Genomic DNA, 27,626 nt, shown 5'->3' on the forward strand with positions numbered 1-27,626 from the left:
TCATGGAAAGGTAAAAGAAAAAGTTGCCCAAAGTGAAATAATGCTTATGAGCAAGCAATAGATCTCAGATCTCCTGATCCAAGCTGTAGATTAGCCCCTGTATTATTTGATAATGTTCAAAATGTTTTTGTGACAGTAAATATGGCAATAAACTGTTGCCAAGAGCCTGTGGAAGGACATGGTGTAAATTAGAGAGGTCAAGGTGAGGCCTTGTACATTCTTTTTAGTACTTTGGGGTTTTTTGTTCTTGTCATATAGCTACAACCATTCCATTACGTGATCCCAATTGTTAGCCTGAAGTCTTAAAGACATCATGGCAGATGCTCATCTCCAGAAGGACTGTGAGGAAATGGTAATGTGGCTTTTGAGCCCAGCAATTTTATGGGACAAATCAGCAAGAGAGAAATTCTTGAGGAATATTAAAAAAATCCTTTTTGGCGCAGTAGCCTTAAAAGTAAAATACATGTTGAATGCTGAGTTCACTTCATTATTTATAAACAAATAACTGTGCATTTGTGCATTTAACTTGCATATTCTGTGGGCCTTTGTACTCAGCTTTTCCCTTGCTGTGTTTTTTTGCTCTGTCTACAAAATAAATGTTACAGGTAGTGGCTGAAAGGTAAATCTTTCTTTGTCGCATACTTACTTGTTTATTTAATACCTGTGTTTGGTAACATGGAAAGAAAATTTCCTAGCTGAATGTATGGGGAAGGGAATGAAAGGTCGTGTCCATTGTGAAGTGTTAAAGTTTAACAGTAAAGCTTGTCTTTCAGGTTTAGAAGGAAGGTAGGTTTTGGTAAAAGCTGCTTTTAATGAGGTTTTGTAGTGCTGGAAACTGGAACTGAAGAGATCCTGCAAATAAATCCTGGCTTTGCCCCCTGTGTCTGTGGTCACTGTCCTTTGCTGTAGGGTTTTCTTTGTGTTTTGCTTTACATTTATTTTTCCTGCCAGGAATGCATACACTAATTGTTGCTTTTTTTGTACAGTCTGGTGCCCTGGAGATATAAAATATCACGAATAAACTGGATCTTGAAGTCTGTGTGTGCAGTTTGGCTTCAATAGCCCTGCTGTTGGAGTATTGTGTTCTGCTATGTTTTATCCCGGTAATTGGAACAGAGCTATTTTTATGACACACTCCTACTCAGTCCAAATGAGAGTATCAAAATCTGACATGAAGTTGTGCTTCTGCAGAACTTGTGTTAGAGAGTCACAGGGAGCTCTGGCCAAGCAAGGATGGGAGAGAGCTGGAGTGGGCCTTCAGGGGTTTTTTTAGACAAATTTTTGCATTTTTCAGTTGCAACAAGGTGTTACACTGCTTGTAGAAGAGCTGTGTTCCCTTGGCTGTGGGAGGGGGTGCTGAGATGGGGAAGGCACCAGTTGGCTCATTTCCTGATGGTCAAAGTCATCTAATTACATTTTCACTCCCTTCTCATTCAACCAGTCTTGTAACTGCGCTCTACCTGCTGGATCCCACAGTTACTTGTTATGGGGTGGGGGCAGTTTGTTTCACAACCAAAATAACTGAGCACAGCTGTTGATGGGATACAGCCTGCAGGTGGCTGCAATTCAGATGACAGCTCAACAAGTGACTGCTAATAATCAGTAGAGATGTTACTCAAATAACTCTTTCTCCACATTTCCTGGTTTTTATTGCCTGAATTTTCACCTATCTTCTTGTAATGTTTTAAGGGACCAAATGAGTCGCTGTGTTCAGGTGAATGCTGTAAAGAAGAGTGTGAAAGGCAATGGTTGCATTGAAGCAAAGCCAATGAAATGTGTCCTGACAAAGCTCAAAATGATGTTTCTGTGTATTCTTCAATGCCATCTACCGGCATGATTACCTATTAGAGATCTATAGGCCAAGAACATTCTCCTAATAGGCAGCGACTTACAGGAATTTCTCTTTTCTTTTCTTTTAGGAGCAAGGCAAGATCGGTGTAGTCTTCAACATTGGCACAGTGGACATCTCTATTAAAGAGGAAAGCACACCTGTAAATGATGGCAAATACCATGTGGTACGCTTCACCAGGAATGGTGGCAATGCCACGCTCCAGGTTGACAGCTGGCCAGTGAACGAACACTACCCAACAGGTACATACCTTTTCCCCTTTGATTTTTCTCTTTCAGTGACTCTATACATACAAATTAGTGTTTAATAACAACTGGTTGCTATATAAATCTTAGTTGCTTCATCTCAACAATAAATTGTCCAGCCTGGTGGTGCATATTCTGTCTGTTGAAAAACAAAGTAATGGTCCTTTAAACTGGAAGAATAAACATGCCAACCGTGTGGTATGATGTACAGAGATCCTGCTATTTCAGAGGTCTGTAAGTGAATCCTGCTTCTGCAGAGAGTTACAAGCTGATTCAACAATAAACTTGGTTTTGCTACTTGTGATATTTACTAAGTATTTAAGGGAGAAAAATTTTGAAGCGACCTTTCGAAAAGAGGAGTTGACTCTAGGCACACCTGAGATACTGTCTACATAGATGGAGAGTTGAAATATAGGGAATGTGGAAGATTAAGTTGCAACAGACCTTATGCTTGCCTTGTAATTTGTCATCATCTGAATTTCACTCTCTCTTTTAGGTTTGCAGATATAAAGGTTGACGTATTTGAACAGACCTTATGCTTGCCTCGTAATTTGTCATCATCTGAATTTCACTGTCTCTTTTAGGTTTGCAGATATAAAGGTTGACACAATTTACCCAAGATTGTCAGCTCTTAGTTGACTTTTGGTCAAAATGCACAATTTACCCAAGATTATCAGCTCTTAGTTGACTTTTGGTCAAAATGCAGTGGAACAATTCAGCATCTCTTTGGAAATCATCACCCTAAATCCAATAGGAATAGTGAACAGCTGGCTTTTGAGTCACTGTCCCATGTTTTATCCCATCGCTGGCAAATCACAACCTTGTGGTACTATGTCACCATGCTAGAAGGTCAGACTCCAAGTGAAAAGCAGATTGCTGTATGTGGTGCATAGGAGAGCTGAGACTTGATGATGTGTGTTGTTACAAAAGGCAGGAGGAGCACAAGGGAAGAATTCCAAGACTTACCAAGTTCTTCTTATTTGTACGTTGTTTTCTGAGATCACTCTATGGTCTTCTTGTTGGTGTCTAGTATTAAGTCTAAGCAACTTCCAGTTCTTCCTATGTCATTCTTAGGGACATGGTCTAGTGGCAGACTTTGGGCTGGTTCAGTGGTTGGACTCGATGATCTTAAAGGTCTTCTCCAACCAAAACCATTCTATGATTCTATGATGATTCTGTGATTCTTTGTACCTAGCTGACCTGGGGCAGAAGGAAGAATTCTGTGATAAACATGAGGCAATTTGCTAGGTGTAAAGTAGTTGCTTACAAGCCATTTAAGCTCAAATTGTGAGAAATACCCTAATTTTTAATGCAGTATTACGCTAATAAATTACTCCAAAGGGATAATTTAATCTCTTCCACTCACTCAGAAAGTGCACAAGAAAGTTTTTAATATGAGTGATCTGTCCTCAGCTGCTTTCTACCACATAGTCACCTGTCAGTGTTTTGGTGATGTACATTTTAATAATTATTCTTATTTCTGTGAATTAATTGCTTTTGAAGAATGCCACGACAGACATGTGGAGTTAGATTCTACCTCTGCTATCCACTGGTTAAAGAGAAAAGTGTGGCAAGGAGAGACCCAAACTTGAGCATCTTTCTTCTGCTCCTTTCATCAATTATTTTGTGGTAAAATACCTCTGATCCAGTTGGCAGCCAATTATAGTCAGTAAAAACCCCATGAATAAATTTTCTTCTTATATTACTTGCTGTAGTAAGTCCCTGGTGTAAAGAAACAAAATATGCAGCTCAGTGCTTTAGAGATTTTTTTTTTCTAAAAGGGAAAATAAATCACACTCAGAGGCTACCTCAGTACCCTCTGTTTCTGTCTTGGCTAAAGATATTCTTGTGTTTTCATTAGAAGATGTATGGCTTTATAGAATGAACATTAATCTTATGTTCTGGGCTAGTACTGAGTATATGCAGTTGTACCCCAAGAGAAAAGGACGCCGTTATATTCCAGACACCTTTTCCTTTCCATGCACGTATTTCAATTTCTGACTGTTTGTAGATGATGAAGTTTTCAGCCTGTCCTTGTGAAAATAAGACTTATGGGATCATGCTTGGTGTGTGTGCATGTGTCTCCCTTGTTTTTTCCAGTTTCTTTCAAGCCCTTTTTTTAGCTGAATTTTAAAAAGGGGCAAAGGTCCAAAACCAAAAAGCTTCTACATGGCTAGGGAAAATAACCAAGGGAGAAGGGCCATGTTCCAACCCTCCCAGAGGAAAGGACTGTGGCTTGATCTCAATTCGTGTTAAATGCCAGAATATCCATATAATAAAGAGGCATCTTGAAAGCCTCAGGTTCAGGAAAAGCTTCAATGAGAGAAGCCGGTAACTACAGGAAACCAATCCTTATTAGTTCCATTTTCTGGGCAATTAATGGTTTAAAAGAAGACCAAACAGGAGCTTTGGAAATGAATAATCCGTTGTCTTTCACAGCCCAAGCTTGCACTAGCGTCTCTCATACTGACTGCAAGGCCAAACCGGTGTTCAGCAGTTTCAACTCTGTAAAAAGCTTTGTAGTTGGGTTGACCCAGGCTAATCCAGCATGTTTCAGCTGGAACCTGCTGAAACTGCAACTCGTATCAAACTTGGGTGATAATAGCTAAGAGATCCTGTATTTTATGCGTAGGATCACTTCAGTTCTGGAAACACAGTTATTTGTAGTGTTTAAAAGACATCGTATTTGTACCACATGCATGTTTGGGTGTGCTGTGTTGTCTGTAATACGAACAGTATCGCGTGTATGTGATTTTCTGCGCAGTGCTACAGCCTCATGTTTGCCAATTTGATAAACTAGCTGAAGAATCTTCCTTGTCATCACACGTGGTGCAATCGTCAGGCAGCAGGGCTGCGTTCTGAATGGCATTTCCATGCTCCTGTCTGAGTTTTATTACCTGTAGAAGGATTGTACATTAGACTCATAATTACTTGCTCAATGGAAAGTACAAATAAAAGTGGGATATTCATTAAATGAGCGAAGAGAGAGAACATTGGCTTTCCTTAAAACAGTCTCCAGTTAAATTGAAATTAAATGAAACTGGCCCAATGGGACTTAAAGACTCCAAAGCTGTATTTTTGCAACTTCATATAAAAGAAAAGGAAGTGGAAGGAAAGAGGAAAAGCAACAAACTTTACAATTCAGGCACTGACATTTTGGTTTTTATGGCATCCAATTACTTCTCAGCCACCTGCAACGTGAGCTTTATGCTTTCTTGTGAGGAAAAGGGTTAGAGAGAAACGGCAAAGGAGGGAATTAACTTGGAGCTAAGGTTGGCTAAGATTTGGGACTGAAATCATCCCAGTCATTAGGGACGAGGTCTCACCTTTTGTACCATTCCAATCCTGTTTCTCTTTCTGGGCAGTAGGACTCTGAACCTGGTTACAGGTATCGGAGACAAAGCTCCTGAGAGCTGAGTGATAGTAAAGAACAGCATGGTTTAGTCATGGTTTAGTTCAGCCTAAACCATTGAGCTGTTTGTGATTTATTTGTATTAGTTTTGCCCTTTCTCCTTTCCCTCAAGTACACAAGAAGATGGGCTTTTTCCATAGGCTGAACTGTTAGCCAGTTCCTTGATGCTTCATTGATGAAGCTGCTCATCACAATGTATTTCTCAGTCAGGGTATACACCTTTTGCTAACATGTGTATGAATTTCTATGCCCTAAAGTGCAGTTTTCCATGACTGCTGCTCTTCTTTTGTCTCATATGCCTTCACCCTTTGGTGTACATCCCAGATAACAGGTTGCACTTGGTCACTCTTATTTTCTTGTTTTTATGATCTTGCTGAGAGCATTCTCTATACCTAAATATATACTATATATATACACACACACTCTCTCAATATAATATATATATGTATACACTCTCTCTGTATAAGTATATTCTCTATAACTAAATAAATCAAATAAATAGTGTAAATATACACATAGTGTAAATATATGCTAAATAAAATGAGGTAGGAGTCCTTTTGGACCAAGAGTAGGTCAGATAGGAAAGCTAGTTCAGGAAGAGGAAGCATCTGACATGTTTTAGTTTCAGATTACAGTAAAACCCACAGTAGGATGGAAGGATTTAAATTAGGAATCCTGAGGTTTGGGATGGAGTCAGCAATTCTCAGAAGGGTTAAAAACAAATCTGTTGTCTTGACACAGAGCTGGGATACCTCAGTCCCTACGTTTTCATTAATTCTAAGACAGGAGAGTTTTTTCTCTCTCTCCAGTGTCTTTGCTTGCTAAGAAATACTTTGTGTGTTGCCAGATTTGTGGTGTACATGGAAACAAGCCTGATATTCCTATTCATTCATCCATGCACTGATTACATTTTCTGCAGTAGAAAAAGAAACAAAACTAGGTGAAGAGAAGCTGTAAAGAGTATCAGTGACACCAAAATAAACTCTAATTGGAGTAATGTTTTAAAGGAGAAGATTAAAAGAAGGGAGTCAGGAAGGAGTTGTCATTTAAAGATACACATGATTTAGCAAGAGAACTGTAACCTGGATTTTATTCATGCATTGTAAAAATAAGGAATAGGAAAGCATTAAACAACGGAATACTTATCAGGATTCATTAGTTCATCCACCCAATACAGATTTTATATTTTTTCCCTTTATCATTCTCTTGAGTGATCTTTCAGCCTTCTTTTAGGAGTCTCTGCCCTTTCAGATGAGATTAATTTGCAGTTCTATTGGTACTGAATGAAATAAAAAAGATTCTCCGTGCCCCTACTTCATTCTCTCTCTCATGTACACATTTGAGAGGAAGTTGAATTTTAGGAAAACCTGGGCAGTTGTCTCTCGACACCAGAACCCCAGAGACTTTGTGACTGCCCTGGCACATACTGTGGCCTGATAAATGCATACCTAGGAAATGAAAAGTTGGTTCTGCGACCCTGGTACCTGTGCTGGCATTTCCCTTCAGAACAGTTCCAGTCCCAAGGACTGAATGCTCCTGAACAGTTGGGGCATATCATCTGCTTTAATTTCATTTGTAGGAATCCAGTTTGTATTCCCTGAGAGCATTTCAGTATGTGAACCAAAGTGTAGCAAGTGGAGAGAGTTGGGAGGTACACCTCAGGTACACCAGGCATGCTCCTGATTCATACCAAAATGCTGGTGTAGATGGATCCCACTGTAGTACATAGGAGTTTGTTCTTTCATTACTGCTCTCTGTACTCATGTTGCCTAAATAGTCCAATTTCTGTTTTCTACTCTCTCTCAGCTTCTCAGGGGGGTTCACTTTATCAATGCCATTCACCATGTAACTGGCCCGGGAAAAGAGGCCACAAGGGAGTGGAAATGATCAGTCAGGAGACAGTGAAAGAGGTCTTCCTTTATCAGTAAGGATGGATTATGACAGTCTGAAGTCTTTACTGATCTGTAACTTTAGTAGTCTCTGTGAGATGAAGTCATTCTTTCTCACCTGCCCATTGCCTGAAATAAAATGCTTTCCAGAAGCACAGGTTAAAGTGACAGTGGTCTAGGTTGTCCTACCTATCTAAAATGTGAAAGGCATGAAGTCTCTCTTGCTGCTCTTCCAAGAGTTCCTACTTATGAAGGCTTCCAGCAAACTGAAGGAGCTAGTGGATGTTACAGCAGGACCCCTCTTGGTCATCTACCAAAGGTTTTGGGAGGTCCCTGCTGACTGGAAACTAGCCAGTGTTACTCCAGTTTACAAAAAGGGTGGTGAGGAACTACAGACAAGTTACTCTAACCTCAGTTCCTGAGAAAATTATGGAGAGGATCATACTGGGTACTATTGAAAGGTATTTAAAGAAAAATGCCATTATCAGGCCCAGTCAACATGGGTTCAGAAAGAGAAAGTCCTGTTTAATTTGATATCCTTCTATGGCAAGGTCACTCATTTAGTGGATAAAGGGAAGGTGGTGGATGTAGTTTTTTTCTGGATTTTTAGTAAGGCTTTTGGTACTGTCCCTCACAGAATCGTTCTGAACCAGTTGTCCCGCTGTAAGGTAAGCAAGGACATGGTATGCTGGGTGAAGAACTGGCTGAAGGCCAGAGCTTAAAGAATTGCAGTGAATAGGACTACATCTGGCTGGTGAACAGTCACCGCTGTGTTCCTCAGGATTCAACGCTAGGGACAGTTCTGTTCAACGGTTTGACTAGATTATCTTTGTAGGTTCTTTCCAACAGAAAAATAAGTATTCCCTTTCCCTTTTCCCTTCTCCAGCTGACTCACTTCCAGAGTAGTAAAGGATATTTGGCAAATGTTATAGTTTTGTATTTAAATGAAAGGTGATGACACACAAGCTCTGGAAAGAATCTTATGACTATCAGTTTTTCTAAAATTTTTTAACATTATTATGTCTCATCTTTGAGACAATTTCTAAGAAGTTACTCTGGGGACAGCTGAAATTCTCTAGAACATCTATATTATAGATTTCATAGCTACTGAGTGTCTCACCTTACCTGTTTTAACTGTAGAGAAGGAACTATGGTGGTGGGAACAAGTGAAATATTTATGTTGGTCTTCTCCTTTTGATCCATTTGAACTATATGCATGGTTCTGTTTCATCCTGCTTTTACTAAAAGTCTTCTGTGACTGAAAGGATACAAACTGAAATGTGCTTGAAGAGCAATTGAGCAATTGCTCTTGAAGACCATTGGATTCTTTCACAAAGTGCTGAGTATTTTTCAGTGAGAAAATGCTAACTCTGCCCTGCTTGCATGCTCGTTCAGTTGTACCAAATTAGAGTATTGGCTGCACCCTAATAAGATTCAAAATATCTAGATCCTTTTTTTCTTTCTTTAATACCCACCCGAAACTATTGTAGGTATTTTTAAAATGTAGTAGTACAGTAGGCCAAACAAAATTTAAGTCAGCATCCAGGATTTTACAGGACTTTTTGGGATGAGGAAAATGGAGCAGAGAGCTGTTTTGGGGAGAGTAGACTGAATACTGCAAATATGGAATGGAAAGAGCATTTAATAAGCAAGAAAACTGAAGTTGGTTTAAATATTAAGTCTTGTGTGACAGCCCGCAACCTATGATGGGGGCTATTGTAAGGTTCTGTGAAAAACATGAAACAGGTTTCATTTTCAGACATGTGGGTGTCCACAGCTCCAACTGTCTTTAAATGAAGTGTCGGTACTCAGTGTCTCTAAAAATTGTTATACCCGTCTCTACTTATCAAATTCCCCGAGTTTTACACAATTGTGACTACTATAAACTAGACTTTATAGTCTGCTTCGAAACAGGTCATTTCTTCTCCTACTCAAACCATTTATCACCTTTCCCTTGATGTTTTCAGTCTCCTTCCATAAGTGACATGATCCTTTTTGTTCAGTGAAGTCCATTTCCCACCTCATCTTTCTGCTGGAGGGACTTTGAGGAGGGTGTTGTTTCTTTTCTTTTCTTTTCTTCATTCTTTTAGGTTTTATTTAGTTTTTATCAGCAACATTTTCTTCCTCTCACTCTCTGATTTCCCAGCCGTGAGATAAATAGCCTTGTATCTTACAAGCTAAATACAATTACTGCTATCAAAACTGGAGTCTTTCTCTCCCTGTAAATGTCTCTTGGAAGCTGATAAGGTGTTCAAGGCAAACTGCAGGCTTCTGCTTAATCCTGAGATTAAACGTAACCACCCAGAAGACAGCAAGAGATAATTGGGGGGGAGGAGGAAGTTGAGGGGAGGCAGGCAGGAAAGGAAGAGAGGAGGAGGAGAAAGCGAGATCCTCTCCTGAGATATTGAGAGGACGTACATAAGGCTCAAGGTTATTTGTCAAGGAATTACACAAAACGCACAAGAGCTTGTTATGATGAGGAATTTCCTCAGATAATGCAGTGATTGTTGTAGTTGTTAAAGACAAAATTTAGCAGGGATTTGTTTCGTGTTTCGTATTTGTTTCGTCTATGCAGAGGGGAGCTGTAGAGAACAGCTCCCAGCCGTGACTGCTGATTTTTTATATATTAGTCCCTGTCTTGTCCTTGAAACAGGAGGTCTCGCAAGATTGCATCCAGATTTTTGGCGCATGCTGGCTTGGGTTCATCCCAATGGCTTTATGCGGAATATGGGCAGGCAGTAGATTTCACAAGAGGGGACAGAGCCAGCTTCTCTGTGTTTTGCTACCTTTGCTACCTGCTGGCCATCTGAACGAGGGTAACTTAAGCCTCCTGTGCATGTTAATGCTAATTGGGGAAATAAGAGTGCCTTAATTACAGAGGGATAGTGTGTTATACCTGTAGTAGTCTTCAATTATAACCAAGGCAGGATTACTGAAGACAGATAATCTTTATGAGTTTGTCCAATACAGTTGAAAAGAGCAGCCTCATTTCTGGATATCTAAGTTTAAGCCAAGAAGGAGAAGATAAGTTTGGATAATGTAACAGTAGCATCACTGGAAGATTTAAGAGAAGACTGCATATCCTTTCTTCAGCTGACATGCTCTGATATTGTAAATAATACATAATATTGTGATTTTTAGTTCTCATACACTCAGTATTGCAGAGTCTGATGCTGACTGGGACATTAACAAGGCAAACTCAAAAGCAGAAGTAGCTGGAATTTCTGAGGGATTGCAGCAAGATCCTCCATTCTAAGTTTGTACTTAGCCCTGCACAGTACCCCTGCATGGCTCATGTTGTGCTGCTTCAGTGATTTCCAAATGTTAGGTTGTTGAGCCTTATTAGAGAAAATAACCAGTTCTGTCTTTGCAGAGCCTGGCTCCTCGTCCCCAGATTCCCTCTGCCTCTTCCAGAGTGATTTTGTCATCTCCTCATCCCCTCTTTTTTCCACCTCCGCCCATCCCAAATCTGGTTTCTGCCTTCTTGTACCCCTTTAGCAATCCATTCCTCCCTCAGGCTCAAAGGCTGTTGTGATCTCCTTTTCACTGCCCCTGAAACCAAGGTAATAGTGAGAAGCTTGGCTGAATCCAGTTGCTCCATGAACAGGCACGTGGATCTTGTACTTGACTACTTGGAGTTATTAATAAATCCCACTGCTTGATGTGCGAGCTGGAGGGATTTCTTTGTGGTGCTGCCAGATTCTACTGTGGTCTTAATATTTTCCTATCCAAATGCCCTTGTGAGCGGGTAATGAGTTAAGAACAAGAGCACTGAATTTAGATCAGCCGCGTGTGCTGAATGTGATCCCCAGGGTTCTTGTCATACACTTTTTGGTAGGTTTTGATTTTTCATATTCTACTCATTTTGTGGGACTTAAATGAGCTCTCAGATGCTTCCTATCAGTGTGAATTGGAGACGGCATGTAAAGTGCTTTTGACAGATTTACTGCATTTCATAATGAGCCTAAAACATATAAAAAGACAGGGTTAATAAAACAGCATTGGAGAAGCTCATTTTGAAGGCAGTACTGTGACATATGTTGAAAGATCTGCCAAAAGGGATGATTAAAGCATGACAAGTTGATGAAATCAAGAGTTGATTGTAGCTTGTCACTGCAGGGCCATAACATCTATAATATATTTATAAGGTTGGAAAACAGATAAATACGGCTACACAGTATGAACACTCAGTTTTGGTCCCCTGTAACCACTGAGGTATAAACCTACACACATTAAGTCACCAACAGACAAATGTACTTTGGAATGTGTGCAAAACCATTCCACGTTAATGCGTGTGCATCCATTTTGGATGATGGGATAGGATCTGGTGTGATAGAAAAGTTATGTAAATGTTGCCACTACACTCACAGTTTAACTTCTGTGTACTTTGTGTTTTGCTTTCCTCTGGGATGTATGATGCTGTGGTTCATTTCCACTTTGCCCCTGTCCCAAACAGTTGCATGGAAGTGCTGTAGGGCTTGTCTGTCTTCCAAATTCTGTCTTAGAGGACAGAGGAAAGACAGAGAGACAAAGAAAAGAGTGACTATGAAGTTTCGTTTCTCAGAACTGATCCAGGCTCTTAAGGCCCCTCATTCAACCAGTCTGCATGAGTTGCAGTCTTGCCTTCACCAAATGCTTTGAACCCATGTGAGTGGTAGTCTATCAAGCACCAGCATTTCTGTCAGCTTGGCATGAAGACAGAAATGCATGGGTTTTTATGGAGACATGTAAGATAAGCAGGCACAACAAACAGTACAGTGTTATTTAACAGCAGTAGGGTTGAAAGAAGGAGTTTACCCAAGAAAGGATATATAAGAATAATATCATTATGCAAGTAATTATGCCATGACCATCTAATTCCCATGTAGGATCCCACAGATAGTCCTTGAGCTGTGGGGAAGAAGAGAGAAGGAAGCAGCATTCCTGTGTAGCAGTCTCTGTTAGTGCTATGTAACAGTCACATAAAAGGTTTTTCTAGCATGCAAAAACAAGCCACAAAGGCAATACTAGTTTTAATTTAGCCAAAATACTTTATCTTGTTTATAGCTTGGATAAAGAAAATACTGTCAGAAAGTACAGACAATTTGAGGAAAACTTTTTGTCGGTGCTGTCCAAAAGAACAGAGGTACATATTATATCGCTGCATGCTGTTAGTTGAATTAGTGTAGCATCATTCTTACATCTTCCTGAATTAGACTAGATGTCCAACGTGTCAAATCTACAGGCGAATACCAAATGCATCAGAAGAAAATTTGCTTTAATGGTCAAAATGACACTTTTGTCCAGTGGTCTTGGATTGTATGTGGGATGGTTTTTATTATGTCCTCCCAGAGCCTTTTTTGTCCATCTAATCAGCTTCTCGGGCTGAAGAGCAGCCAAGCATCTGATGCTTCAGAGGATCACAGTAACCCACCATGGCAACAACAAAAATAGGCCTTGAAAGATGTCCTTCTAAAAAAAATTGTCCTATTATCGTGAGTTTGTGACCTGGAATATGAGGTCACATAAGCTGTACGTGTTTGTATCATGTCTACAGTCATTACACTTGTGTTACTCCATTGGAAAGCAAATGCTTTGTTTTTTCCCCTCGTTAATTTATCCAGGGAGACGGGATTGTGTGGAAATATTCCCACTCCCTCTCCAGCTGGAATTTGATAGAAGTTACTCGTTACCCAGCCAAGTTTAAACCAAGACAAAACAGAACCTGGGCAGTTTAGTGGCACCTGTAATTTTTCTCCGATTCCTTTTCCATTGATGATCTTGATCCTCAGGTCTTTCCTCTTAGCTTAGTCCTACAGACTAGAATTCTTTGTGAGAGTAATTCTTGTAACACAGAGTGAATGCTGATGAAAAGTTGTATTAGCCTGTGATAGTGGTAATATGGCACGTAGTGTAACTCCTGAAGAGAGGAGCTTTACGATTCCCCAATCCTAGGCTTGCTCTGTGTCAGAATGATGATTTAAGGTGTGCCAAGATATAGTATCCATGGCACACTGGTACATCCTTCTACCTAGTTGTTCTCACCCTTCTTGTATCTAATATAAGAACCCTGGGCTGAGGGATTTTCCTAAATATCTGGATTACATTCTCATACTCGCTACAGGCCTGTGAGTCCCTGTCCCTGAGATACAATGGTGCAAACCAGGTGCACTGCATTCACAGAGGGATCCAAGCCATGATCCATATATGATGTAGGTGCACCCTGATGGTTTGGTCTTGCTAACAATTCCAGGCTGAAGTACACAGCAGATCACATAAGCGTGTTCATCCTAACTCTCTGAATGCTCAGATACTATGAGCTGTTCTCGTCTGTTTGTGTCTACTGGTCCATGATGATATGAATGTCCAGGTATCAAGCATAAAGAGTATCACCAAAAATGTCTTTTTAATTTCTCCTTTGCTGAAGTAAGATTAATTACTGTTGGTTCAGTTATCTGATGATACATAACATGTAGCTGTGTAATGTGCAGAGAAAGATGGAGAAGTATTTCTCCGATAGTGAATCAGGCTAAATAAGATTGCTGGAAAGTAAGAATCCTGCTAGAGAGCACAGTGCAGTAAACCCACAGACATTAATGTTTTATCCTTGTCTTTACATATATTTCCTGGGTTAATTCTGTTTCAGTTTCCCAGGTCAAATGGAGTTGCTATAATATATTCTCTTTCTTCTCTTGCTCTCTGGCTCTCCCTCAGTCCCTGTGTCTCTCTCATACACTCTCTCACACAGTGAGAGTGAGCAAACAAACATCTGGCCTGAGGGATCTGAGGCTTGAACAACAACGTTGTGCTTTTCTGATCTTATTGCCTGCAGAAAGAACAGTGCCAGCTGTAATCCTGGGTTGACGCAGCTGACGTGCAGTGACAGAAGGGGCTCACGCATCCACATCAGCATTCTCCCTGCTCACTAAAAGGCACTGGAAAGCACAGGCACTGAAATACAATGCTGTGGACCAAAGCGGGGCAACTCTGCGAAAAGATGGTCGGAAATGAAAGGGGTCAGTTGTAGAACTGGGAGCCAGAAGCTCCTGAGTTCCCTCCTTGGCTCTGTAGATGCTGTTCCCTGTGGTCTTGGGCAGCAGTTCTGCTCTGTGACTCAGTTTTCCAATCACTAAAGTGGGGATAAAGCCCGAATTTACATTATCTTTGAGGAATTAAATAGAAAATACTTGACAGTTCACTGAGCATGAAACACTTTCTGGGTCAGTAAACTTACATCCTTGCTATTTACTGAGTACCTGGAGCACTCTGGAGACTGAAAACTCAGTGTTGGGCTTGCAAAATATCTTCTGGTTTCTTTGTTTCCTTAAGTCCCACAAATCTGTAGTCAGTGAGATTCACTTTGCATAACTGTCATGTGCAGACTGAGTGATATTTTATCCCTTCACTACTTAGCAATTCCATAGCTCAGGTCACTTCTATGAAAGAAATTGATTTGAAAGGTTAGAGTAGGAAAAATATGTCTACAGAAACTACAAGTTCCTTTGTTCTTCAGTAATGATTTTTTCAGGATAGGGATGTTTCCTATGGCTCTAGTTCATGGCTTGGCTTGTGAAAGGTACCTGTCTTTGAGAAGTCTTACTGGGCAACTCCAGGGTCCTGGGATTCTCTTTTCCTTTGTCTGAGCCGATACAAAGAGGAAATTATTTCAAGAGGAGGCAAATATCACTCATTTGTAGCAATTAGAGATGGGAAAGGCCTGTTTGGTCTCATTTATTACATTCTGTAATCAACTGATAACCCCCACCACTTTATCAAGTAAAATTTTAAATAATTCAAGGATTTCCCCGAGGAGACTGTAGCGCTGTCTAATATGTAATCTTGATAGGAAGGGCTTCTTCATAAACTACTTCTTTCATCAGTTTCATATTAGCTTTTAGGTATTTCCTGGGACTCGCCCTACAGGACTTGTCCCCTTCCATGGGATTTTTACCTTTCTGTTATTTGGTATTAGCTTTTAGGTATTTCCTGGCACTCGCCCTACAGGACTTGTCCTCTTCCATGGGATTTTTACCTTTCTGTTATTTGTAGCTGGTTCACTTTCCCATTCCCTTTGGTGACATTTGACTAAATGCTTTAAAGGCATTGCTCTCGTTAATGTTATTGACTGAGCAGCCTCCCTATATTTAGCTCTGTATTCATGGGAAAGGACTATACATACTTTCTGTATGTGCCATATATTCAGCTCCCCATATTATCTCCCTGATAATATGCACACAAGGAAATGAGATCCAGAAACATCTGAAGGTTTCTGGTGGAGCCAACTGGGCTCCATCAGTGCTGGAACTGAGCTGATACCCACATAGATACTGGAGTGCCTGGCTGCACCTTTCACTGGGTGCTCTTGGTTTCAGTCTACGCCCAATAAACACAAAGAGGAGCCCTTCTTGAACGGGGAGTGCAGTGCACTGAGCCCCAAGTGGTTCTGCAGGAATCAGTGCTCTTTCTTGCCCCATCTCCATGCTGGGCTATATCAGACCTAAGCTACCTGTCTACCCGTGTGCTCTTGTTTGCAGGGGTGAGACACTCACTCTTTAAGGAGTAACACCACGAGTTTCCTTACCTCAGATCCTGCACCATGCAAAGGCAGCTGTTCTGTTTTCAGTCACATTTTGGTCCCAGATACAAAATAGCTCCGTGCCTTACCCAAAACATGTAAACATGATCCAGTGTTTCTCTCCCCTGACTCTGCATAATCCACAAAACAGATAAACAATACCTAGAGAAATGGCAGTTAATAAAATTTGAAGTGTCAATACAAATAAGTGCTTTTGGCATTTGGTTATTGCTGCTTGTTGCCCCTGGGCTATATAAGTCAGATCCTGACCTTTCCCAAAGGAATCGAAGAAGTGGGATGTGGGGACGGCGGCAGTGGATTTTGTTCTGATCTCTGTTTCGTATCTCTTCCTGCAAAATGAAATTTGTTCTTGTTTAAAATGGAAAGATCAATATGTAAGTTCAGTTGTTCTTTAATAGTCACTTTAGCCTTGGCTGCCTGATACGGGGCTTAATTTGGATCTGGTCAGTGAAGAAACAATAATTTACACATTACTTACAAAATGCCCCAGCGATTAGGTAATGTAGACACCCAAATGGTTTCATATCTGTAAAAGGTTGAACTGGTAGCTGCTTTACTGTACACTAGTGCACTTTTCCAACATAAATCAAAAAAGAACTAAAGCAGACTGCTTTTATCTCATGCCCATGGCTTCAGCTTCTACGGGACTGCAATGATTCAGTAAAATCTGCTCATATAAAATAAGACCCGAATCACATTTTTCACAAGGCTAGCTTTTCTTTTTGTTTTTAATTTTGCACCGTAGAAAAAGTTTGATTAACCTTCTTCCACCTTTGCTAGTTGCCGTGCCAAAACCAGGACACTAGTCTGAGTTTCCCGTTTCTTTTGCTTATATTGTGCTGCTGGGTTAGATTATCAGGGGCAAGGCACTCATTTCCTCAGTCATCCAAGACAGGATTGAAAGATTAATCTAAGGGAAGTTGAAATGCTGCTGGTCTTGGCCTGGGGCAGAGGGGTGGATTAGCTGACTTCTCAAAGTCTTCTCTAGTCTTATTAAAGTTGCAGTGGCCCATGTTAGCTGCACCTTGTGGACAGACATTTAAATTCTACAACTCCTCGTTTGCCTCTGAAAATCCCAAGTATTTTGGCCTGAATTCTGGTTTGCTTTGAATTTGGACCCTGTGGTTTTAAGGCTAAAAAAGCTAAGCTAAAATAGAGAGTGAGCAAACTAAATGTAGAAGCAACTCCAGTTGCCTGAGCAGAGGAGTAACTTTTGCTGTTGTCGTCTTGCTTGATAATTCTGTTTTCTATTTTTGGTACTTGTGCTACCGAGACCTCCTTGTCTTTTGTCATGAGGGCAGTGAGCCGAGGAGGGTTGCAGTGTGAAGGTCAGCTTTTATCTCTGGTCCATGGTGAGATGATGGGAAGGAAAGGTGTGGCTCCCAGCACACAATGTGAGCAGGGGGAATTGAAGATAAAGTCAAGGGCATCCAGGACTAAGGGGAAAATGAGGACAAGAAATAACATGAGAATTCAGTAGCAAAAGATGCAGCTTTATTGAACAGTGAAGGCAGAGGGGAAAACATAATATCCAAGAGCTGAAGCAAAGATAAATAATGTCAAGACTTGGCTATTCTTCAGTCCCATCAAATAAAATAAAACCCCAAATTTGAATTAATCCTCCGTAGCGTCTCTTTTTACACAAGGCAAAACTGAGGCTTTACAAGAATCTGTTGTGGTACAGTTTGTGGTAGTTAGAAAGAAAGATTCCAGATCACCAGCCTTATAATTATTTTGTTTCGTTGCATGGCCATCCTGTTTCATTTCTGTATAAGCCAGATCTGTGGTTTCTGGTTTGGACTTTTTTCAACTGTTTATAAGTAGAGATTTATTTTTTTTTAATGTGGTTTGATTTTAATGCAAACATTCCCAGTGTTATACAACCTAAACCACAATATGGCCTTACAGGAATGCAGCAAAATAAACATAAGCAGACCTGATGCTAAGGCTGATGGTGGTGGTGTTATTCCTTCCTGGTTCATGGAGGAGGGAAGGTGCTAGTTCAAATTTGAACTTTACTGATAGCCTTGTCTCAGTTGCTTCGCTGCATACAAAATATGATCAAATGATAGTTGTACTTCATAGTATTCAGAACAAAATATGTACTTAAGGAAACTTGAAAATGGGACAATTTAGTGCACTGTGAGATTTTAAACGCAGCTGCCTGAAAACAGAAGTGATTAAAGAGGTTCAGTGAGTCCCAATCACAACCACACTTGTGAAGCTTTTGTAGTTTGCAGTATCTGTGTCCTTTCTTACCTATTAGGGAAAAATGGTAGCTTTTCCATGATGTTTGGGAGCCTCCTTTTCTGGGGCACACAGCATCAGCTCTGTGAGAGTTTTGAGGCTGACCTGGACTGAGTCAGTTCATGTCAGTAGAGGATTTAGCCCTCAAAGGTAGACTTTGCAGGCTGTAGCAGACTCCCATGCGCCCGTCGCATATTGAAGTCAAGTAATTGTATGTAAGTCTTAGCAAGATTATGGGCATCCATAAAACCTCAAAGGGAACTGGCATTAAAGGCCGCTGGGTGAACTGGGCTAACTGCTCGCTAGCCCTTCTTTTACTGAAATTCCATCTGAAATAAGGGAAAGAAGTTTAAACCTTGACCACTGATCCCAAAATGTTTTCTTAACTCATTAATATCACCATATTGCCTTTCATTTAATAACTACTCATTAGATAAATTGTCTCACTCCTTTTAAAGACTTACAAGTAATGAAGAAAATATTGCTGCTGTGGTATCTCTTCATAAAACACCCTTAGGCCTTCATTTAGGACAGATGAATGTTTTCATATGATATTCTTTTTAGCATCTTCACAGACTTGACAACACATCAGGTTGGATTAATTTTCCACCTGGAAGCGAGTGCTTCCTTTCTGCCCAGTGCAATTTTCTGGAACCTTTCGGCTTTTCTCTTTCACACCAAATAGGCAGTAAATCATCGTGATTGGTATCTAGGCCAAGAACCAACATTTTTCAAAGCTTCAGTTGCTCTTTTACTTTCTTTGGCTTAAGAATCCATTTTGGTTTAGAAATACGCTTAATGCAATAAAGATTGTTTGTTTTCTTAAAGGAACCAGGAGCGGAAAAGCAAAACATCTTCCAGCATTGTAGGGTTTTGGAAGAAAATTCTGCTTTGCCCATCAGTATAAACTGTCTGTCCCTGGACTGTTGCACTGTATCAAAAGTGTTTCCTGTGGGAACTGCTAAGAGTGCTTAGCACAAGCAAATTCTGTTGATTTTTTCCCTTTTAGTTTGATCTAAGTTGAAGATTATTGAGAGCTAAAGCTAGAAGTTAATCTGATCTGTTTATCTGCATAGTGTGTGGAGCAGGGATACAGAGGGCTCCAGAAAAAAGGCAGAAGCCTGGCAGTCAGCAGGCTCTGGTTTTTATGATTTAGATACCAGGTTTTCTTGGGGAAAAGAGGGACAAACGAAAAATAGAGCACTTCTGCCAGATTCCTCCCCAAAATATTTAGTACTCAGGAACGCTTGAAATTGTCCAGCACAGAGCCACAAAGATGCTGGAGGGAGTGGAGCATCTTCTGCTGAGGAGCGGCTGAGGGAGCTGGGGCTCTTGAGCTTGGAGCAGAGGAGACTGAGGGGTGCCCTCATTCCTGGGGATCCATTGGGAAAGGGCAGTGTCAGGAGGAAGGAGCCAGGCTCTGCTCTGGGATGTCCAATGCCAGGACAAGGGGCAATGGTCCCAAGCTGGAGCACAGGAGGTTCAAGCTGAAGATGAGGAAAAGCTTTGTGAGTGTGAGGGTTATGGAGCATGGCCCAGGCTGCCCAGAGAGGTTGTGGAGTCTCCTTGTGTGGAGACACCCAAAGCCCTGGCCGTGTTCCTGTGTGACTGCTCTGGTGATCCTGCTGTGGCAGGGGTTGGACTGGGGGAGCTTTCCAGGTCCCTTCCAACTCCTGACATTCTGGGATTCTGTGAACGTCTGTGGTATTTGAAATACTTTGAACATTCAGATTAAACAAGATTCAGGGTTCCTGAATATTTGATAATGTTACCATTAAAATCTCTGAGGTCATAGAAGTCTGGATGCTTATCAGGGTGTTGGAAAACTGAGGTCTGTGTGATACTTAGAAGATGCAGAAGGATTTCTCTTAATAATTCATATGAGTACTAAATGGAATAAAAGATTTGTTTTATCCCAGTCTTCACAGAGCCAGATTTGGCATGAGGAAGTAGGAAAAAAACAGGTGAAGGAATGGATTTCTGAGGTATAGTTCTTCAGAAGAAGATAAGTCGTCAAGCAAATCGTAAGTCATATTGATATACGGGAATTTATGATGCAGATGAAGGGAAAAGGAGGAAGGTTATTTTAAATGAGCAATTTCTATTGGTACTCATATTATTTAGGCAGTTAGAATCTATGGGAGGAAAATTATTTAGTAAATCACAAGTAGCAAAACTAATCAACACAATTTTACTATAACAAATTATATCTTGCAGACCTTTGAGACCCACATTGATTCTGAACGCAAATGGACTATGGGATCAAGCATATTTTATAAAATACATTTGAATGCCTCTTTTTATCCTGTGTATTCATTTCTGAAGTACAGCCTCGAATCAGAGCTGGACTCAAAGAGAAAAAGGGGGATGTCTGGATTATTTGCATGAAGGGATTGTTTGATCATGTGTATGATTCAGCTCTAGAAAGGCGATGCGTTGAGGTCACAAAAGGATCGTTACTGGAAATTTCTCTGTATGAAAATGGACAAGAATCCCCCTTAATCACATCATGGGTCAGCTGTCAGGGGTCTGATGAGCTTACTTCATGTTGAACTTGTGTTACTTCGCGTTGCAAACCATGATATTTCCTTTTTGAACTTTCATATCAAATGCTAAGTTTATTTTTTTAAAGCACAGCTCAGTATTGATTTAAGAACTGTATGTTTTTATTGGTATTTAGTGACTGTCCCAAGCACCTGACAATGGAAACCTTGTTCTTTAGCGCAGTGTTGTAACAGGGTGTATCAGTGAACACATTCTCATGCACAACTTTTTAAAAATCATTCTTACTAATGTCTGAAATAAATTTTTAAAACAAAACAGAAAGGAATAGATCAGGTACTAATGTTGCAATTTAAACCTATTTGAATTTCCTAATGTCTTTCAATTTTTCATAGCTTTTAAAGGGATGATTTTTATGCGTATTTTAACCTTGCTGAATATATCTGCCTAATAATAATAATAATAATAAAATTAAATTAAACCTGATTTTAAAAAAAAAGTCTTTAACATTGTGGTGGGGAATAGTTGTCATTTCTGGCTTCTTGAAGGTCTAGGACTGTATTATAAGAAACCCATCTGTACCTGTCATTTCTTTCCTTCTCCCACTTCTTTTCTACCTTAGTCTTGCTGGCCTGTTCATGCGAGATGCCGTACTTAGGAGAAATTTCAGTCCACTACATTGTGCACATAGAGGAAGAGGTGCTCCATGCCAACCACTGGCTGACGCTTGTGTTCCTATGAACTGGGGATCATTCTTTGCTCTGAAAAATACCTCCTTGCCTCCAGTAGAAGGTTGCTTATGTACATACCGAATGGAGGCTTTTTGTTCCAATTCAAGTGTGTTTTGGAATTTCTTTGGCTCTGTAGAAAATGTTCTTGCCCATCAACATTAAGATTTCAATCTGCTCTCATCCAACCAGAAGTCGTTACTCAGAACATACTCTGTATAACGGGGAATAACTTCCATTTCTGCTGAAACCATATCTTTCTGGATCATGTGCAATACAGGTGTAGTAGCAGAGTCTCTGTAAGTGAGAGTTGACAGAGAAATTTAGCTGCTCACAGAGAAGTTTAGGTCTTTGAGTCCCATTGAGCAACCTCCTGAGTAACTTTCAAGACCTAATACTCTTTTCTCGTACAGAGAAAAACAGGCACAACGCAACAGACCAGAAATATCCTAAGGGAGATGCAAGTGGGAGGGTTTTTTGGTTGTTTTTGCTGTTTATATTACCTCAGCTGCTCTTTATGAATTTTTTCCATAGATCATGCACTGAACATGATTCAAGTTTTGTTTATGAATCGGTATTCGTTAGAAGTACAGCACTGACTATTGGTACTTTTTGTTGGTGCTGATATGAATTATAAGAACTGGGAATGTGTTTAAAGGTAGCTTAATGTCTGTGAGTGACTCCAAGCCACCACGGTACATTGTTTACTGTTATTTGGTGAATAACTGAAAAAGTACGTTTCCAATATTTTACCTTTTCCTTCTAGTTTATCTGAGTAACCAATTGTGCATGGCAGGCAGCTGAGGTGGGACAGAGATACTGGTGCATCAGTGGGTGTCAGCTAGTGCTTCATCAAATTTTTCTACAGTTAGGAATAACAGTTACCCAGGATGGACATGTTACATGGAAGGAAAAAAGCAGATGACTTTCGAGGCAGGTGATAAGGAATCAGGCCAGTAAAGCTGTTCTTAAATGTTTCTGCTTGGTTTTGCCTGTTGCCTCAAATAAGCAGCAGGGCTCCTGCTGCTCATCATAGTTGGAGACATAAACGCAAATCCAAAATTGCTGTTTTCCTTACAGCTGGACTTAAAGAAATACAGATGATGATTTTTCTAAGTACCCCTTAAGATTAGGTCCATGGTTTATGACGTGTGAATCCTTGCGGGATTACAGCTGGTGTGTTGCTGTAGTGCCTCTCACCTGCTCCAGAGAGCCAGCAGTAACGAGATGATGCTGGAGAGGAGAGCAGGGGCCAGCAGGTCCCTCATAGGGGCTGGCCGCTGTTCCCAGCACCACTTACTTACACAGCGAGGACCACCGAGCACGTGAGATTTACCAGTCCTATTGCTTGCAGTATGGAAGTGTCTGCTGTTGACTCAGTGGAGCATCTTGCAAGCTATTACTTCTATATATTTTTTTCCTTGATGAGTCTTTTCATTGAAAAAACTATTCCAGCATCTGTTTCACAAAGTCTAATAAATGTGAAGCCGTGTTAGGTTATTTACATGTGGGATTTTAAAAGCAGTACTGTAAATCATGCAGAGCAGTTGCTGACTTTTGGACTGCCATTCATTCAAATCATGTATTGGAGCACTACTGAGCCACTGAACTTCTGTTTCTGGTAGCATTACTTCAGTAAGCTGGGGGCTTACTATAGTTTTCTACAATATTGTAATGAAATTCGTAAAAGGTGCACTCTTTTTATGCCTATCTGACAGAAGAGTGTAAAAACAATACATGAAGCAAAGACTCGAATGAGTCAGAAAGCAACGGTAGCTGAAGAAAATGTAACAGCAGAAAAATGGCACTTGTTTACTCAGTCCTGACACCATCACACTGAGCTTCTCCATTCTACAAGAGGCTGGTCCAAACCATCTAACCTGTACAATCTTTTCAGTATTCAGAATTTGGACAAAGATTTTCTGTTAATGCTATTCCTTTCTCTACTGTGCAAGCGATAAGAGCTTTCCTCCAAGAAACACTTTATTGCACAATTCTGTTATCCATCAACACGGCACAATAGAACGGCACTTGCCAGAGTCTACATCTTGGGTAATTATTTCTACTTTCATGGAAATTGGTTTCTAAGCTTCTTCTGGCAACAGGTTCCAAGTCCTTGGTAACTGGACACGAGCCTTCAAGTCTCCTTAATAAACAGCTCTTCCTCTTCTCAAATTTTACTGTCCTTTTTTTTTTCTGTCTACCTTCCCACTCTCATTTTTTTAACTCATTCTATTACATCCTTTCAGCATTGATTTATTGTCATTTCTCCCCTTCTTTTTTTTTCTGTTTACTGGGTTACTATTCCTAACACGTGTCTCTTACTACTGCAAGCAGTTTGATCAAAATACTACTGACCCTGTGGCTTTTGTGACTGACATATAGTGCCATGTCCTTGTGCAGTCCTGAGTCTGATCACAGTGTTTTAACTGAGGTCACTCAAGGTCTCATGTCCCAGGCAAATTAATACACATTGCCAACCAATCTGGATGAACTCAGGAGCATCTGAGATATCTTCTTCATAGCATTTAACTTCTTTGGCCTTCCAGAACTTCAGGCAATTGGATGCATAACTATTCTCCACCTTACTAAAGATAAATCTCTCTCTTTTCAAATATCTTTGTATACACACACGCACTCTTATTTATTTATATCTAAACAAGGTCATAAAAAAACAACCAAAAAAAAATCTAGGATGTTTTAACTATTTCATTGACTTTTCAGATTGTTTTTAAGCTGTTTTTTAAACTTTAAAGGCAACACTGATAGTGAACGGTTCCAAATGGTAAAACAGAAAATCCCCTTCAAATATAACCGGCCTGTAGAGGAGTGGCTGCAGGAAAAAGGTAACAGTCATTAAAACTTTCATTTTAAACGCATTTGATTCTAAACCCTCATTTTTAAAGCCTGCAAATAAATGTTTCTTAAATGATAATCGCCTGCTGCATAAATGACTGTTTTAATTTTCATTATAATTTGTGTCAGCTTCCACCTGCCATATGTTGATAAATCATGCTATAATACATTGCTATTAAAATGCAGTTAAAGGGACGAAATTCTAAGCTTGCTATCGTAGTAATGACAAACAAACAAGCGAAAATTCAGGAGACGTTTTCTAAAAAAACAAAAACCAAAACAAAGAAGAAGAGCGAAGAGCAACAACATGTATTATGGCAATTTAACCACTGCATGATTTTCCTATTTTGATTTGTTTTTAAACTACATTTATATTTTTATTATCAAAGTGTTCTTAGAGAGTTTTCAAACCTACTTGTTAAACCACTTCCTGTAAGTTTCTTTTTTCTCATTAGTCTCATTTAGCCACTATGGCCTTGTGTTTCCTAAATGTATGAAGATAATTAAATGGTTTCAAAAAATGTTGTAAAGAAAACATTTTTTAACATTGTCCTTTAAACTACAGTGAGGGAGACAGAGAGAGATGATTGTTCTGTCGCTTTTATGCTGTGTCTGGAGTACAGTTTGAACACTCAAGTGATTTGTCTGCATTATGAGTCCAATTCTGTCCTAACTTAATCTCAGGCAATGCTACTTAATTGTCTTGGTTTGCCTGAAGTAATTGGCCACAGTTCAGCAAAAGACTCGATAACACACATGAGTCCAATGGCTTGTGTGAGAGTTCTGCCTACACTCGTTGACCTGTTGAAATGGGACTTATGTCAGAACAGAAATGGTCTTTTATGAGGAATCTGGAGGGGAAGAAGAAATCTTGGCTGTAGAGCCCATTCCCAAGCCTGTTGAAGGGAACAGGATAACTCCTACTGATTTCAGCTGAATGTGGACTGGGCTCTTGGTAGTACAGTGGAGCGTAAGTCAGGAAGATCTTCTCCCTCTTTACTAAATGTGGGCGTTAAAAACATTAAAAAAAAAATCACTGTAACTCCTTGGCTTGACGTCTAGAAAAAGCAGAACACAATCTTCTCTTGTTTCCTTTTAAGAAAGTACTGCTGATAAACGAGGGCGACCTTTGAACTCAGATCTTGCATTTTCCGTGCTGATTTGGACTACGGTTGTTACCAAATTTTCCAAGTGGGAAAACCAATGTTCTGTTTCGAACTCCTATCCTCAGCTGAATTAACAATTGATTAAGCCGGTATGAATTCAGTTAAGGTCACAAAGGATGTGGCTGACTACAGCCACAATATTTTGAAGTGAAAGCTCTGATCCTGCAGAGTGCTGTGCACACTCAGTTCCCGTTGACTTCAATGGGAGCTGACGGTGTTGCCCACTTTTCAGGTTTGGTCTACGACGGTGTAATGTTTGTAACCAAAGATGAAGTATTTGTGAAAGTAAGAAAACAATATTTGTGTAACGAAAACAGAAATATTTTTGACCACTAGGGTTTTTTGGCACAGTTAATTCAGCTAACTTGTCAATAAATTTTAAGATAAAGGTATAGAGAAAATGCTTATTGAGTCTCAGTGGGTTGCCCTGTTAATTTACAAGATCAAACTAAAATAAATAAATAAAGTTTAACACTAAAAAGAGGATAATTTTGGTAATTTTGAATTGCTAAAGTCCCTTTAACACTAAAGACAATGATTGCCTCAATTTTGTTAAAACAGATGCATGTCTAATTCCTTGGTGCAATTCATGTGCTTGAGAAACCCACCTTTGTTTTATTTTGTGGTTTTGGTTTGGGCTTGGTTTTGGTTTTGTTTGGTTTTTTTTTTCCTTTTTGGTTTTCCACCAAATCTTTTCTTTTATGTCACTGCTTCTCCAAGTTTGAGCTTGTAAGCATGCCAAGGCACTTTCATTTTAAGCCATCCTGAAGTTTTGAACTGAAGTCTACCTTGTGTGGATATTGATGCTTTGTTAAAAGACAGTCACACGTGCATTAGGGTCTAGAAGGGACAATATTTGAGCATTCAGACGCTCTCAAAGCACTGAGTGTTTTTAGGTTAGAAGAATAGAGCCGTGCTGTTACTGAAGTGAAAGGAACTTCAGTCTTCACACTGTGTCGGGGAATGACATTGTGCAGTGCAACACCTGAGACAACACAGCTTTGTTCATTCCAAAGTAGACAGAGGTTTTCAGCATCTTAGGTACCACTCAAATTAAAAACAAATATGAAAGAATGATTTCCGTAGCTGTTCATCAACCTGCTCATCCATCTGGTCATCCATCCAACAATTAACGTACCATGGAAGCCTTCTGTCAGAAGACTTTATATAAAGATGATGAGAGAAAGGGTTTGCTATCAGAATGGAACAAGATGACCTGATGGATGGAGGCACAGGTAGATTCATTCATCAAAGAGACAGCATATAGAATAGCTGTCTTGCCCATATGAGTTCTTGGCTTGAGTGAGGTAAGATGAAACTCTTTTTGATGGACATTTTTGAATGCCATAGGTTTGGTCTTCGTTTGGTACCACTGTTACGTTACTCATAATAATGAAATAGTTCATTCTTGGAAAACAAATCTAACATAACATCTTTCTGAAGTGGCATCATTACTGGGTTTTGGTTTTGTTTGTTTTTTAAAAAAAAAAATTATAAATGGATTTGAAATATTTTTAAGAGAGGCCCAGGATTACAGTCTTGAATTATATGAGCAATAAGCAAAACATTAAACACTATTAACGTCACTGAGATTATATTTGTGAGTATATAAAAAATTATTAGTCCTAAATTGTTCAACTTAAGAAGTCATAAAACCAAAATATGTGGTGTCTGCTGTTACCTATTCTGCAGTTGGGTGAGCTAATAAACACCCAAAAGCATCTCACCAAAGGACTGATCCTGAAAGTCCTTAATTCTTCAAATCTCTCTTACTTATATGTGAAAACTCATTGATAGGAGTGACTGTACTTTCAAAGCAAGAACTATTAGTGTGAATTAGGATTTCCAAAATCAGGCCCCTAATCTCTCCTAGTAGTGCAGAAAAGTTACATATCACTAAGATTTCTCTGTGATATTTGTCACTGGTATTCAGTTTTCCAAATGAAGAAGTCAATGAGAGAGCAAACAAAGAAACAAGAGCTTGAAATATTCAGAATATTTACAAAACACCTCAGAAACTCAAAATATGCTCATCTTTTTTCTCCACTATGACACTGAAATAGCAGTAGAAAGAGTTCTCTTTGGAAAAGAAGGACTGTGGGTCTGCAGTCCTTACGTGCCTCGTAGAATTTACTAAATTAAACAGTTCCTCGGTAA

At 39.8% G+C, this 27,626-nt stretch overlaps 1 protein-coding gene across 1 annotated transcript in view; it reads left to right on the plus strand.

The window, feature by feature from the left end:
• Nucleotides 1-313: 313 nt before the first annotated feature.
• LOC104534862 (neurexin-3-beta-like) overlaps nt 314-27,626 on the plus strand; it is a gene marked incomplete at its 3' end in the record, with an annotated part of 30,583 nt that continues 3,270 nt past the window's right edge. The window contains exons 1-3 of the mRNA XM_010193365.1: nt 314-352; nt 1,920-2,091; nt 24,204-24,293. Of these exons, the coding sequence (XP_010191667.1) occupies nt 314-352; nt 1,920-2,091; nt 24,204-24,293 (301 nt within the window). The remainder of the gene's footprint in view (nt 353-1,919; nt 2,092-24,203; nt 24,294-27,626) is intronic.

The sequence above is a fragment of the Mesitornis unicolor genome, unplaced genomic scaffold (assembly GCF_000695765.1).
Source record: "Mesitornis unicolor isolate BGI_N332 unplaced genomic scaffold, ASM69576v1 scaffold6911, whole genome shotgun sequence".
NCBI lineage: Eukaryota > Metazoa > Chordata > Aves > Mesitornithiformes > Mesitornithidae > Mesitornis > Mesitornis unicolor.